This window comes from Emydura macquarii, unplaced genomic scaffold (genome assembly GCF_026122565.2).
Source record: "Emydura macquarii macquarii isolate MOO-44397 ecotype Brisbane River unplaced genomic scaffold, CSIRO-AGI_Emac_v2 contig_3220, whole genome shotgun sequence".
Classification (NCBI taxonomy): Eukaryota; Metazoa; Chordata; order Testudines; family Chelidae; genus Emydura; species Emydura macquarii.
The window spans coordinates 11,166,682-11,182,973 of record NW_027133357.1 but is presented as its reverse complement, the minus strand read 5'-3'; the positions used below and the strand labels follow the sequence as shown (position 1 = coordinate 11,182,973).

The 16,292-nt window shown below is 43.3% G+C and overlaps 1 protein-coding gene across 1 annotated transcript in view; it reads right to left on the bottom strand.

Annotated features, from left to right (window-relative positions):
* LOC137142209 (complement receptor type 1-like) overlaps nucleotides 1–16,292 on the bottom strand; it is a 47,123-nt gene that overhangs the window by 20,684 nt on the left and 10,147 nt on the right. The window contains exons 7-15 of the mRNA XM_067531447.1: nucleotides 15,530–15,712; nucleotides 13,250–13,438; nucleotides 12,433–12,642; nucleotides 8,092–8,277; nucleotides 6,516–6,710; nucleotides 5,474–5,653; nucleotides 3,131–3,313; nucleotides 1,539–1,738; nucleotides 134–278 (exon numbers count right to left, since the gene is read on the bottom strand). Coding sequence (XP_067387548.1) covers nucleotides 134–278; nucleotides 1,539–1,738; nucleotides 3,131–3,313; nucleotides 5,474–5,653; nucleotides 6,516–6,710; nucleotides 8,092–8,277; nucleotides 12,433–12,642; nucleotides 13,250–13,438; nucleotides 15,530–15,712 — 1,671 coding nt within the window. The remainder of the gene's footprint in view (nucleotides 1–133; nucleotides 279–1,538; nucleotides 1,739–3,130; nucleotides 3,314–5,473; nucleotides 5,654–6,515; nucleotides 6,711–8,091; nucleotides 8,278–12,432; nucleotides 12,643–13,249; nucleotides 13,439–15,529; nucleotides 15,713–16,292) is intronic.

Below are 16,292 nucleotides of genomic sequence, written 5' to 3'. Positions count from 1 at the left end.
CTTCTTGGATCACTAGACATACTAGCAAGTTCTCTGCAAATATTAACAATCATCATTGTACAAAGTAATGATCTAAACTGCATCCAAAGGAGACACAGTTTGTCCCAGATTTCAGCTATTCATTGTATTTTTTTTAGATCCCGTTTCAGTTTCTGAATCTCCAGGTACAGTTTCTGCACTTCCAGCAGCGTTCTCAGTTCCTCTGGAGGCACACCACAGCGGAGAAACTTTCTACTCTCCCGAACCATCTTGCACACAGGAGCATTGCTCTGCTTTTTCTGTGAAACAAAACAGAGGGAATGTGATTATGCTGAAGAAGGAAAGGACCTATCCTCTCAAGTATACTTGCTGCTTTTTGAGTCTGGATCATTACCCAGGATGTTACGTGGGTCTGTCTCAGACAGCCTATGTCTGGCACATTATATGACCCTGAAGGGTGTTGCACACTCTCCATTAGAGCAGGCCAGATAATGAAAATATCATGTGAAAATATATTGTGATTTTCAAAACAGTTTCATCCTCAACCAGAACAAAACAAAAACAAAACAAAAAAAATGTGGGAATGTTACATGGGAAGGGACTTCAAGAAAAATTCCACTTCAGGAAACCCAAAATAGAAATGTTTTGGCTTCCCGGCTGATCACACTAGCCAAGGTGTCAGAGAAACAGAGAGCCTGGCTGCGCAGACTGCATTCCAAGATCTGGCAGCTAAAGCGGCTGGCCACTCAGACTCCTCTGGGCTCCAGGGGCTAGGGAGGCAGAGCAACTGGGCTCTCTGCCGCTGGAGACAGCAGGAGTGGGTGGCAATGGCTGAGAAGCAGAGAAACAGGGCGCTCAGCTTTGGCAGCCATCTGGGAAGGCTTTTGTCATTTGCAATTTCTGCAAATACACACCTAGTCTATTACATGTGTCAGTCTCACACAGTCTGTGCTGGACTTGGGGTCTGATCCTCATAAATGCTGCCCTCCCTCAATTCTTCTAAGGAACTCTGAGAAAGTTCTGAGGAACTTGCAGAATCAGGCACTGGACTGTGAACTCCTGGGACAGGAACCAGACCTCCATTTACACTTGTACTGTGCTGAACACACTGACAATTGCTCACTAAACTCGTCAGTCATAATATTTGCTTTATACTGTGCCCCAGACCAGCAGAAGATGTATCACATATCACACCATCAACTGCTTCGAAAACATCTCTCCCGCTCTCATATTTTATAATAGGGCATAACATTTTCTTCCTGTTGTGATTTCTACCCACCACATTCTCCCTATTTTATTTTTGGCATGGAGCAGCCACTGCAAAGGAAGAAAACATTCTCCTTTAAAATACAAAAAAAGGATAGGGTGGGGAAGTGATGTGATTTCTTTGCTTTCAGGTCAATTTATTTTTCCCCCTTACACTGTATCAATGTCGCATCTATCTACCTTGTCACACAGGCCTCATTATTTTAATGAAGCAAAGACACGTTCAGTGTTATTTTTTACACTAGAAATTGGGCTGGGTGCATCAAGACACCCAAATAGACTGTGATGCTTACACACTTGGGTAACATTGTCCAGGTGCCACCAGCTGAACATGTAATATTCAAGTTGTCTGTTGCAGACAGATACCAATGCTCTGAAAGTTGATACCCTGGAGAGCATATGAAAGTAAGGCTTTCACTAATGTTGTACCACATTTTTTCATCTGATGCATTGACCATTATTCCATTTTGCACGACTGGCTTTGGACATCGAACTGAAAGGAAAATGCAGAAGAGAAGACAGGTCAGAGAGAGGGGGAGATGCACTGTGCATGCTGCTTATTGCCTGTAAACCATGCTCTTGGTTTACTTCACTGCAGCTGTTTTGGTTTATCAGAGAAATAAACGGCTTGTAACATCAAACCCACAGTGAATCTCTCTCTCTGGAGAAACAAACAGTATGAGTTCCACATGAAGAAGGAGCGAGTGAAATCCCATCCAGTACTTTGTATGATGGGCATTTCATGGAGGCATCGCCAGCTGAAAGTCCACCCTTGGCACAGCAGAGCACAGGGGCTTTGTTGGTTCATTTAAGAAGGTCTTATTGGCAGCTACAGGACAATTGTGAATGTGCAGTTCACTCCCTTGCACACTTTTCCAAAATAGCCTCTTTGGACTATTGCAGAATTAGCCCCCTCTGCAGTGAGGGAGAAGCACACGGAAGTCAGTGGAGTTGCCTTGGATTTACACTGGCGGAACCAAGAGCAGAACTTGGTCTGTAAACAGTGGCTTATGCTTCTATAGTGACTTATCCTGCAGGATGCCAAAGGCTTTGATTAAATACTACAGCGACTGGCACTGTACAAACACCTTAGACCGACAAATGTGAGGCCTGACTGCCCTCTCTCTTACTCCACTGAACCAGGAGCAGCTTCAGGGAAGCCAGTGAAGTTACAGGAGAATCCAGCACTTGGCATTTAAAGTGTAGGTAAATTCTCTTTCAGGGGAGCTGCTGATGGGCATACACGTCAGTATATTGGCCATATCACCCACCAATAGTGCTTAATCCTTCCAGAATCACCTCAAACATCCCAACCCTCCTGTGACCTACCAGCCATCCCTGAGCGCCTCAACAAGCCGCTCAGTCCCACTACTCACTGCCCAACCTTTCCACATCTCCCTCGCTGTGTAATCACTATCCCACCACTGCTGCCCAGCCACACCTAATGAAGACGGGGGGAGAATGGTCGAGGATGTTACAAGGGGCAGAGGCAGGACTAACGGGAGAAACTTAAGAACAGGAAATTTTACGCTGAACACTACGAAGAAGCCTCCGGAGAATGAGATCTAAGAAACTCTTGACTAGTCTCCTAAGAGAACGGATGTGAAGCCCCATTGGTTGGCATATTTAAGCCTTGATTAGAAAAAGCACTGGAGATTAGTCTATAGGGAACAGATCCACCTCCCCAGAGATGGACAAGGTCATTTGATAGAAGACAGAGACAGAAAAGGCCTTTGAATGTGAATCAATGCCCTGTGGGGGTGCTTTTAACACCCTCCACCTAGAAACAGACACGATGACTTTGCAGCCTTTCTGATACAGTTTCTAGGTTTTATAGGAGTACATTTTTTCCTCAGCAAGGTGTTTTAGTTTTGTTTATATTTACCCTTTATACAAGATGGTACTGGAGGATTCCATTTCCCATTTTCCTCGCAATTAATTGATGCATTGCCTTTGAGGATGTAGTCAGAATCACACTTAAACTCAACACTGCTTCCATATGTATATTCACTTTCAGTTGTAGGCACCTGTTTTCCATTTTCAATCTCCGGCTTTTGACAACGAACCTCTGAGAAACACCAATAAACAAAGGGTTCAAAATGTTTTTGTTCAGACAGAGGGCTTGTCTACATGGGAGATTTAGTGTGAAATAGCAAGTGTGCAAATTAAAAATGCAATAGCTAATTCCACATTAACTCATTCCTTGGACACACTTATGTCATGGAAAAGAATCACATTGCTACATTTTAGAGTTGGATCGGGTGCAGCTTTAATTGTGACACACACACAATCACATAACCATAGCTATGGGGAATACTATAGCCATAGGGAAAACCCAGGTGGTTATAGGGAAGTCAAGCAGCATGTCTGGATGCTGGGCAAATGTACTTCACCTGGCTACCAGACACAAAAGACTTATATAGGGGTTGCTTAGGTTCATGTACATGTTGATCGTATAGTGGAATTTGATCAACTGTTTATACTTAACAGGAAAGACAATCACAATGCACAGTGGGGCGCACCAGACGCATTCACAGGAATGCCCAATGAGTCACTTGAGTATACAATGTAGTTTTCATGGACCCTGGCTAACACCGGAAGATGGGTGGTGACACAATACCTGTTCAAATGCTAATTTGTATGGAGTGAGTTTCTCTGGGGCCGGTAAGACAAAGGGGGGCAGGTACCGGTACTTATCGAAACAGGTGAAGTCTGTTCACAGACTTCAAAAGGCTTAAGGCTTATAACAGAGAACTTGCATCTGGGGTGTGGTTCAGAGACATCTTGTGGGGTTTTAGCATCTTTATCATAATTTCAGCTGAGGCATTCTGTTAATGGCTTAGCCTGGGGTTTCTATTTCAGTATCAGGCTACAACTTCAGGCCAGGCCTTCTATGACCAGTTTCAGACCAGGCATTCTATTAATCAATTCTATGATGAATTCTTTGATTCCACACTTATTTCACACCTAGAGTGCTTCTTTGTGGGTTAGGTATATCTTCTTCCAAAATTCTCAGTGAGACACTTTCTGGGATGGAGACTTGTTTACTGGGAGGGTCTGAACCTTTTGAAAGAATCTAAACACTGACATCTAGAAACATCAATCTCCTTAATTATTGATTTTTTTTTTTTTTTTTTTATATAAAGAGGCCCATGTCTCTAAAGGAAGTAGTGTTTCATGGGCTGTCACAGTAAAAATCAGTTCTTCCTGACAAGCCATATAGGTCAAGAGGTATCATTCTGCATTTTCTTGGGGACAAATTTTCTCATTCCACCTGCATTTATTCAGTCTTTTATTAACAAACTGCCAGACCTCTCTAAGAGTAGCCACTGTGATAGTGACCTTGCTGTATGAGATGGACACCATCTCCTCTGGGCAATTATGGAGGCCGAGTGGATAGAAGCCAAAGATCAGCCAGGGGCTGTATAAACTTCAGATTATCCCAGCCATGCTCCTGCTTTCTGCTCCATATGTTTAACTCTGCAGGCTTCTGAAAGACAGCACTAGTATAAGGAAACTAAAAATTATTCTATTCTATACATAATAATGTCACTATATTGACAGGTCTGATATCTCAGCATCTATTAGCAGTGTTGTTTGTCACCCTAGAAAGGGAGATTCCTGGCTTTTTAATGGTAAAGGGCACCCAGCTATTCTTCACCCTGATGGATTATCAGATATTCAACCCTTTCAATGGTGTTGAACTGAAGGTTGTCCATCCTGAATCTGAAGTCAATGTAAATTGGGGACAGAGAGATGGTTGAAGGGGCTCAGAATGTCCACATCTGAAGTGGGGAGAAGTCACATTTAACACAGTATTGCTAAAAATATATATCAGCCATCTGGGGCTGCTTAGAGGTTTGGAATGTGCGAAGTACTCCCTCTGGAGTAGGGTTAGAGGGCAGAGGACAGCTGAGGAGGTGAAAAGTTGCACAATAAATAGAGTTTCTCAAGTGGTTTTATCACCTCACACTAACATTGCCATGTCTATGGTATAGACACACCCACACAAAGCCAATTGCTCAGCTGGCCCTCAGACAGATTTTCAGAGGTACTGTGCAACCACAACTCCAGCTGAAGTCATTAAGAGCTGCAGATGCCCAGCACTTCTGAAAACAAGGCCCAGGTGCCAAAAAGCAAAAAAACCCAAAAATATTAAATTGCTGTTAAATATGTAGATCAATTAAAGGAAAGGAAAGGCAAGGCAGCCTGAAATGGAGTTACTTACTCTGACATAGCTCTGGGACTTTAGACCATGTGAAGTTCTGAAGACAAGTCACGCTGGGAGATACTCCAGGGATGAGAGTGTAACCTGGTTTGCAGGAGTAGGTCACTCTGGTACCAACTAGAAACTTGCTCGGATTGTTTCTCTCAGCATACTCAATCGTTGGTGGATTGGAACAGCTCCCTGACAACCCACAATAAAAAAAACCCAAACCAAACCAAAACAAAACCAACAAAACACAACCTATTAAACACATTAAATCCTGGAACCTATTGAGACCAAAGCCTCTTTTACCAGAATGTGATGTGAGAGAGAACGATACTTAAAAAATCCCGTGGCCTTACCTCTGCCCTTGGTGAAATCCATTTAGCCCCACTGCCATGCGTGCAGAATTTGTCTCAATCATTTCAATTTTAGAGAACACAAACAGGGGTGAACTGTGGCCTGGAGTATGTGGTAATGCAGGGTTATAAGGAGACACCCAGTGCTGCGCCTAACACTCGTGTCACAACCACAAACAAGTCTAAAATAAGCCATGAAAAATATGGGAAGCAATAACCCTGAGCATGGCCACCTGATTCTAGCATAGGATTGTGATTCATTTACAATCAATTTTTTCCTTTTAGGAAGACTATGACTTAGTCAAGAGATAGAAACTAGGATTACTATGGTATTATAGTAGTGACAATAATAATTTCTATGCCACCTTCTGTCAGAAAAATGATTTTTAAACATTAATGAGTGAAGCTGCACAAGACCCATCTGAAGTTGGCTCCTATGACTACTTGCATTATACAGATGGGAAACCGAGGCAGCAAGATTAAGGACAACTGGGTGCTCCAGTTGATACGCTAGGGATTTTGCAGTATTTACTCTGTCTTTGCATGGGGGTGTCTGCCTCTTGTGCAGTCAGGGAATAGATATCACTGCATTGGAATTAATATTATTAAAAATATCTATTGTGTCAGTATTAATTTATAATAATTCAGTGGCAAAACAGAAGCATATTTAGGGATAAACAGGTATCTTAAGAATTTATACTTACCAAGGGAACAACTAGGCAATGGAGGATGCCATTTATCATTTTCAACACAGCTGCTCCTATCATGACCTTTGAGTTTATAGCCAAGATTACATTTAAATGTAACCCACACTCCTAATTTATATTTGCTTGGGTTTGATGTATATCGATCAGTTTTATATGTTCCATTTTCAATATGTGGTCTTGAGCACAGAATCTCTGCAAACACCAGATAATTTTTGCCATTGTTAGTTAGCACACATTTAAAAAAAGAAATTTACTAATGAATCCGCAAGACTCCAGTGAAGTGGGTAAATAAGGAGACTGGGGCCATATTCTGTTTACATGATGGTCCCTTTGCACTGCTCAGGCAATGTAGAGCGACTTTAAAGCATGCATAGATTACATTTACACCCAGGTTACTGCCCCTTCTCATTGCCAGAACTGAAACTGAGGCAGAGAGATGAAGCGACTTGTCCTAACAACAGACAGGATAAGTGGCAGAGCAGGGATTATAAACCAGACGCCCCCAGCTCCTAATCCTATAGATCATACCTCTCTCTACATATAGTGTAATTTACTCAGGCGCTGTGTGGATGTGCCAGAGAAGTCATCATATCACATCTCATTTAAATATACCCCATTCACAAGATGGCAAAGGAGGATTTCATGAAGTACCATCATCCTTACATCTTTCCCTTCAGTGCCATTGAGCAGGTAGCCTTCGTAGTCGTAAAACCGACTAGAGCACATTATTTACAAACACAGATCTATTTCTAACCATTCTTCCATTTCAACCATAGGCCAGTGATAGCAAACTAATGAGGAGAAATGACAATCATCTAAAATTGTGGTGTTACGTCTAAGACAACCGAAGCCACAATATTCATACGGCTGTTGATCCATTTTCCTGGCCATCCCAACACTCTGAGAACACATGGCCATAGCTATAGAACAGCAGCGGATTTTCTCAACCAGGCATTCAAAGGAAGTTCTATTTCCACAGACAGCTGTGGCAAATAATTTCTCCTGCACAGGAGTCATGACGACATAGGGACTACTGGCAGGTCTCCCTGGGGATTATGGGAATACTGCAGATGGGGCAATGGAGTGGGCAGGGCATTAACACCTTCCATGCGGCTAGCTCCACCCAGCTTCCTGCTGCTAAATCAAGCCACTAGGGTCTTTCCAAGTTGGACTCAGGTTGTCCCCACAAATGTACTGACACCACACACAATGGGGATTCCACGTTAAAAGCATCATCATCAGGACAGCTGGATTGGGCAACAAAAACTAAGAGATGGGTCAGATGCGGGGGGTGTCTAAGGGAGGAATTCAGCAAGCTTGAAATAGAAGGATCAAGCCTTAGTTAGGGCATAGGTCAGGGCAGACCAGATGAATGGGTGTCAGGGGAGAGAAGACATTGGCAATGGGCATCACACCTGGGAGTGTGTTTGGTCTGCTGGAAAGGAGGAGTCTGCAGTGGGCTGGCCCATGGCTCTACATATTTTCGGTCTTTAAGAGCTAAGATGTTAAACAGCCCCAGGTCATTCCAGTGTGCCCTCCCTCCTTTTCTAAGTGTAATGAAGAAACGAGTCACCTTTGCATTCAGGGGCAGGTTCTTGCCAGCGCGCAGGTCTCCCATCACCACCTATACACCGAATGGACGGCTCTCCAAAAAGTAACCAACCCTCGTTACAGGAGTAGGTCACGACTGTGCCAACAGGGAAAACTTTTTCCTGGGGGTTGTGCTGTCCACTATTGATGTGTGGAGGTGTCCCACAAACTACAATAAGAGAGAAAAATACAGCATTTATACAGAACGGGAAATCTCCTAAAAGAAAGAAGGCAGCATAAATACTGTGTGGTTTCCTGACACTAGAGGCACCAGTCTCTAATAGCTCTGACCATCAGCCAGCACTTCCTTGGTTTCTGGCGGAGAGTTAGCATCATACCTCTGGCATGGGAAGAGCAACGATAAAAACAGCAACATGCAGAACACTCCTTAAATGGCTCTTTGAGCTGGAGGGCTTCCAGGGATCATTGTTCACATGCTCACTGCACTGAATGACTGAGAATTACAGCCAGACCATGAGAAGTACTGAAGGCCTGCAGCTCCCCTCAGCTTCAACAGCAGGGTCCTCCTGCATGACTCCTCGAGTCATCAAACCGGCCGTGCTACATATGCGCCACCAAATTCCAGACCTGAACCCCCTTCTCTAGCCACTGAGCACTGCCAGATCCTCCTGAACAAGCATGCTAACCGTCCTCCGAGCTATGAAACTCTCCTGGAGACCCCCAAGTGCTGCACCCACTCCAACTAGCTACTGAATTTTCCCACCACACCACCCTCCCAGTAAAAGGATGCACTTTCCCCATATGTCCATCCCTCCCAAACAAGCGAAGAGAAGGATTGTTTTGGGAGAAAGAAGGGGAGAGAGTTGGTTTGAGTAGGCTATATACTTTTTCACAGTGGTTCGTTTTAGTCTTCTGGCACTGTTCCGGGATCGCTACACATTTCCGACGGAAACCAAAGTGACGTGTTAAAGCTATCCCAGTGCTGCCTGTTGAAATGGGCTCTGGAAATGCTCATGTAACTAATCACTCACATGGAAAGCTTGTCTCTTTCACCAGCAGAAGTTGGTCCAATAACAGATATTACCTCACCCCTAGTCGCGCTAATCCCTAACCCAGCTTTTTGAAAATTCATGGGTGCTTAAAATTCTCTCTTCCTGTGCTCAGTGCAGAACTGACCCAACACTGGCCTGGGGGCCAGAAGCATTTGTACCACTGCCCTCCCTCAGTGGTTGCGCAGGGTGATGGCAACTTTAATCTGTGACAGGGTCTTTATAATGGTCATGGTGAAACTGGCTGCTCAGGGAGGCACTGAATCATTGTATCCTCTGGGTGTGTCCCAGCCACCCTCTGCCTCATCCAGCACCATCTACACTGGGGGCAATGTTGTCTGGTCTCAGGATCACTGGTGGAAGGAGGCATTGTGGAGGCCTTCTCCCATCATATCTCCCTCAACCTGGGGCAATCTTTCTGCAGAAGCTTTTTTAGCTCGGGGCTCGTCCTTAAAGGTAGAGAGCACATTTATCTTCAAGCAATCTGAACTGCAAAAGGCATTTATTTTATTAGACATACAATTCAGGCACTAACGTCAATAAAGAGCATTCTTTAAATGCTGGCTAATGAAGAATAGTTGTAAAGTAATGGGAGACTACATGGGAGACTGAAAGTTCTCCAGTCCCAGTTTAATAAATCAATTGCTGACAGGCAGATTCTCCAGATGGGGTAAACACTAACCTGTGGGAAAGACAAATGGATCATCCTCAGCTATGGTTGCCAATCAAAGGATTGGTATGTAACTGTACTAAGGATGATGCAAAGGGAGAGACCCCATACTTCCTATGTTCAGAAGGCACCCCTTGCTATCAACTGATTTGTACTTCGAATCCAACAGCAAGGGCAACCTGAGGTAACCCATCAGCAGTATGTGAAGGACCTGAGATGCAGACTTTGCTATGCATATATTTTAGCTACTAAGAAAACAGAGACAAATCAGTTGGCAAAAAAGTGGTGATGGGATGCCAAAGTAATCATGTCTGCTATAGAACTGGAAAATAGAGACATATTACACCATCTTAGTCCCAGAATAAAGGAGAAAATTGCAGATAGATGGGAGCCAGCCCATTGGAAAGTGAATGACATATCTACAAAGTACAGGCATAGTTGGGAGAAGGTTTTATGCAACCCCTGCACCGGGACATGCTTTGTCCCTGTGGATTCATTTCTGCTCCCGAATCTATGGAGATAGAATTGCAGAAGACACTCCAGTAATCTGGAAACTTTGATTAAAAAGTAGCTCAAGCACATTGAAGAAAGAGGAGAATCTTGATTGCATTCTACAATCAAGCTAAAACCTGTAGCAGGGGCATTTGACCCACATTGGAATACTTCATTCCATGAAGATCTAAGTGAAGAAACACAAACACCGGGAAATTCACCAGCTGAGCTCTCCACCGGAGCGGATGTGAATTTGCCAAGTCCTACCAACAACATGCGTGGGAGGTTTTACAGAGCTACTTGTTAGGTCTAGCAGAACAAGTAAAACTAGAAACCGATTTGTCCAATTTGTTGACTGTATTCTTAATTTTGCTACAGTCATTACAGAGTAAAGATCTACAGGCAATACTCGCTTATTGTGCGTACCTATTGGTACTACCTGAGCATGCAGAGAGACAAAAACCTTCAACTTGCATCTGACGAAGTGGGTTGCAGCCCACGAAAGCTTATGCCTGCAGAAATTGAGTTTGTTAGTCTTTAAGGTGCTAGAGGACTCTCGTTTTTGCTGTATACAGACTAGCACAGCTATCCCTCTGGAGCTCTTTTACCAGAATGCAACAGGAAGAGGTTTCTGGGACTGCAAACTCACTGGGGCAGAGTCTCTTGAGTCTTCATATGTGTTTGTACAGCACCCAGGACAATGGGATCCTGGACTGATTGAGTCCTCTGTGTGCTACCATAATATAAATATATAATTATGTTGCAATTACACTCTGTGAGTGTTAGGTGTTCCTTTCAAAATCAGGGATGAGAAGTCACTGTATGAGAATCCTTCACTATTTATATGGACTGGTTTGCAAACTGTAACAATAGCCCCTTAAAACAGAGATGAACCTATCATGTGAGATTCAGTCAATCAGATTGATTTGAAGAACTAAAATATTCAAAGAGGGATAATGGATGGACATTAAAAAAAAAGTCTATGTATGAAATTGGAGTGGGCTAATAGCAGCGTGAGGTGATGTGTTCATTAGGTAGTAGGAAAATAATGGTACCCTCCAAAACCACTTTCTGCAATGGATTAGACTGAATCAGGGGTCACAAAGCCAATCCAGCTACAAGCACAGAAATGTTGTTTTCTATGTGTTCACAGAGTGCTGTGTATACTTAAAATGCAGCCTGTCACAGTCACTCACACATCTACGCTCCCTGAAGATTTCTTCAGAGGAAACAATCTCTCCACTGCAGACCCCAACCTTCACCTGTTCTCTTTCTCCTCTTTTACCAGATAGCTGCTGACACTCTGCTGGGTGAATATCCTGGAATGAACCGGGAGAGGGGGGAAAAGGAAGGGAGGGAGCTGAAATCAACCATAGTCTTACAATAACAAGAACATCATAAACCCACTAGTAAGCTCATGCACTGCCATTTACCAACTGTGTTTCTTCTGTGCAGCTAACAACATGAACTGTGTGTCCTCTCCTCATGATGGAAGAACAGTAGAGAACGGGACCAGAAAGAATGTTTGTGAAGTGCCTCTATGCCAGTAGTATTTGGCCTGCCTGTAATGATTGTAATGATCCTGCATTTCTAGAATACTTTCAACCTGTTACACCCAGAGCTGCTTCATCCACCAGAGAAACACAGCTACTTCTCCAAGGCCCCAATTCAGCAAAGCACTTAAACACCTTACCTTTAAGCATGGAAGTGGCTCAACACTATGCCTATGCTTAGAGTTAGCATGTGCTTGAGAACTTTGTGGGATGAGGCCCTAAGTGAAGAAAAACATCACATTCTTTTGAAACTGCAGGAGAAGTAGAGGGAGACAGAGTGCAAAAGCAGAGCTGGAATTCGGCCAGGAAACCAGGATCAATGTTCTGAGAAGGACACGGGTCCTCAGGACCTTTCAGGAGAGGGCTGAAGGGAGAGACGGAGGATCAGAGTGACAGAGGCAGAAGAGAGGAAACAAGAAGGCAGAAGGTGGGGGTGGGAGTGAAGAGAAAGGCCCCTCCTTTCCCAATTGGGGCCTCTGTGTGCTACCATCATATAAATATGGAATTCTGCAGCAATTACGTGATTTGGGAGTATGTCTTCCATTCACAGTCAGGGATAGAAGGACACTATATCAGAGTTCTTTACCATTTATACATACCTGGCTCGCAAACTGGTAATGCAGGATGCCATGCACCATTATGTTCACATTTAGTCAATACACTGTTGTACCGTCCATCACTGTTTTTGAAGTTGTAACCACCATTACATTGAATTCTAATTTCGTCTTGGTACACATAGGTCTCTTTCCTAAGTCCATTCCTAAGTGTTTCTTTTCCATTGTCAACGTGTGGATATGGACATTTAATTACTGAAAAACACCACCACCAACAGTGTTAAATCAGAGCAAAAACAATTCTGTAGCAGCAGATTCATTTACAAGGAGCAGCAGAACGTTTTGCTAGCTATAGAAAGTCAGCATTTCCTTCACGTTTCTGAAAAGGCTGGTTTTTGGTGCAAGTTTTAGATCATTGACAGACACAGCAAATCATTTCTTCCTTCCTTGAGTGTTAGTGGGCATGTCTCATGTGGATTGAGGAGTACCATTTTCAGTTTACTTCTGGGCAACTATTTGAATCGCAGCTGGCAGAATACTTTGGTTTTCATCAGGATTCTAAACAACACGGATTGCTGTGTTACAATAAACTTTGTGTATAATCCAGCTTCATAGTAATCTACTTTAGGTAATACGGGGATCACGGGTAGGGGCAACAGATCTGTCCATGAATGTATAAACCAAACTACTAATAATGACCTTGCTTCCTACTGTTAAATTGAGAATTCCCAGAAGATACACTCTCTCTCACACACTCTCACTTTGAGCCACATACCGACTATAAATACAGCCTCCCAAATGTGTATTAATTTTGTAGCTCAATTAAAACCAAGAAAGCTAAACCAAAGATTAATATGCTTACTCTGACAAAAGTCTTTATGTTCAGACCATGTAAAATCTTTTTGACAGGTAACAATCGCAGAGGATATTCCAGGGATTAACTCATAACCACGCTTGCAGTCATATTTCACAACAGTCCCAGCTGGAAACAATTGGCTATTAGAAGAATTTTGGAAAGTATTAGGAATATGAGGCGGGTCATCACAGCTACCTAAGAGTAAAAATAAAAGTTTAAGGACATAGGTAACCAGGAAATCTTATTGAGGCTGATTCTTTTCTACAAGAATGTGACATGAAAGACATGTATATTTTAAAAAAACCAATAAAACCCCCAAAACCCAGTCACAAAACAGGAAATTCCACTGCACTTGCTTCTCCCCTGAGGAGAGGATGAGAGGAAAAAAACAAAACAAAAACAAAAAACACATGATGTGTGCATAGTCACATATTGCATATGTAATGCAATATTGGAAGGCACTCAGATACTATGATGATGAGTGCAGTTTAAGAATTTATACAGTAAATAAATAATACCTGGCTCCTCTTCAGTAGATCTCAAAGCACTTTAGAAAGAAGGTCAGTATCATTATCCCCACTTTACAGGGGAAAGTAAGGCACAGAGCAAGGAAGTGAATTGCCACAGGTCACCCAGCAGGCCAGTGGCAGAGTCAGGGATAGAACCAAGGTCTCCTGAATCCCACTCCAGTGCTCTATCCACTAGGTAACACTGCCTATAATAGAATTTATTCTATAATAGAATAAAACTGGAATTCCTGTTTTCAACATACCAGTCATTTAACCGCAGTATACTGGAGCTATGTCAGCACAGTGAGATGCAGGCTTACACAGCAGTGACTATTTCCTCTCTTAAAACAAAGGGGACATAAAAATGGTTGTACAACTACAATAGGTATTCAGTTCAGTGCAGGTCCTCACTGACAAGCCAGAAGCATTCCTATTCCAAAGCCTACTGGCATGTCTATCTTCTGGCAAGGTAGGTGAGATAATCTTTTACTGGACCAACTTCTGTTGCTGAGAGAAACAAGCTTTTGAGCTCCACTCTCTCCCCAAAAGTTGGTTCAATAAAAGGTATTACCTCAACCACCTTGTCTTACTAATATCCTGGGACCAACAAGGGTACAATACCACTGCATATTTTCTGGCAGGCTAGCTACCCCAGTTCCTGCAGGGAGATTGTCTGAATAGCAGCACAAAGGTAATTAATTACATGAGCAGTAATTCCAGACACATCATGCTAATCAGGCAGCAGTGAAGGGCTGGTCAATATCAGAAGTTAGGGCACCAACAGAAAATAGGAGATCAAGATCCTTTCATATCATGGGGTGAAATCTCATCCCCATTGAAGTCAACAGCAAAACTGCCATGGAAAGAAGTAGACCCAGGATTTCACCCTGGGTCTTAGAATCGTAGAATCAGAGAAGATTAGGGTTGGAAGGGACCTCAGGAGGTCTTTAGTCCAACCTCCTGCTCAAAGCAGGACCAACCCCAACTAAATCATCCCAGCCAGGGCTTTGTCAAGCCACAGCTTAGAAACCTCTAAAGGAGGAGATTCCACCACCTCCCTAGGTAACCCATTCCAGTGCTTCACCACCCTCCTAGTGAAAAACTTTTTCCTAATATCCAACCTAGACCTCCCCCACTGCAACTTGAAACCGTTGCTCCTTGTTCTGTCATCTGCCACCACTGAGAACAGCCTAGCTCCATCCTCCCTGGAACCCCCCTTCAGGTAGTTAAAGGCTGCTATCAAATCCCCCCTCATTCTACAGTTCTTCTATGGTTCCAGTCCCTGCCTCCCACTACAGTCAGTGGCAAAACTTGACTTGAATGGGAAACAACCATGGCTTAATCATGGACCAGCTTCTCAGTTGTGTAAGTCTGCGGAGCTGCACTGATGTAATTTACACAAGGTGAGGACATGACCCCATATGGTTTTTTTATATTATTAAATATATAGGTTTAAGTCCTAGTCCCTTTTGAATTCAACAGCAAAACTCTCACTGGTTTGAATGGGACCAAGCTTTGGCCTATGTTGTTCGTAATTCTGGATTCCTGGAGCTATTTTTCCTCCCAGAGTGCAGCCAGGAACTATTTCTAGGAATAGAATTAAGTGCAAAATGGAGTTGTATATTCACAGTCATGCAAGTAGGTGACTAAAGGCAAGGGGCCCAGATCTGCAGGCCCACCTCAAGCAACCCTGTTCCCCAAAGTCAATGGGAATCTTGGGCGAACAAGAGCTGGAGGGTGAGTCTGAACGAGGTGGTAGTCACCATATGACACTTACTTCGTTCACAAACTGGTAACTGAGGAGCCCATCTATTATTTTCATCGCACTGAAGTATGTTACTGCCTTTGAGGGTGTAGCGTGAGTCACACTCGAACATAACGAAAGCTCTGTAGGTATAGATAGGACTATATCCAGTCACCTGTTTTCCATGGTTAACTGTTGGCTGTTGACAGCGAATAGCTGTGTAAGAAAAACAATGTCAGCTTGGGAGGTTTACGGTTAAATCAAAAATTGGGAAACAAAGTGAAGATTCTTCCGTGGAATCAGATCTATTTATGAGGAAGATATGAACAGGCTTGAAAGCACGTGCATATGGCCCTCAAGAGATATCAGGTTGACGTGACATGTCCGAACACTCCTGCCCATCCTCCATCTCCCAAAGCCACCTATTTATTTATTTGAAACATTATGTTAAGGAAAAGCGAAAAATATCACGAGTATGCCCATGGGTATGATGCTATGTTCCCAAATTCCTTAGGGCATCGGTTCTGATAAAAACTAGCAGACAAGTTTTAGTCTTCATCCGGCCTTTTCTTAAATCAAGCAAAAATATCTAATGACACCTGCTGAATTAGCGACCACGTGCAATGCAACCTTCCATAGCAGTTCTGTCACAAGAGATTGTGGGGATATGGGGAGGGAGAGAGAGAGCAAGCACACATGTACATAATTACAGACTTGGACAAGAGAGGTCTCATTGGGCAGCAGGAGCTGTTGGAATGCCCCGTCTTGCTGCTTATCATTTGTGTGTCTAAAGTGG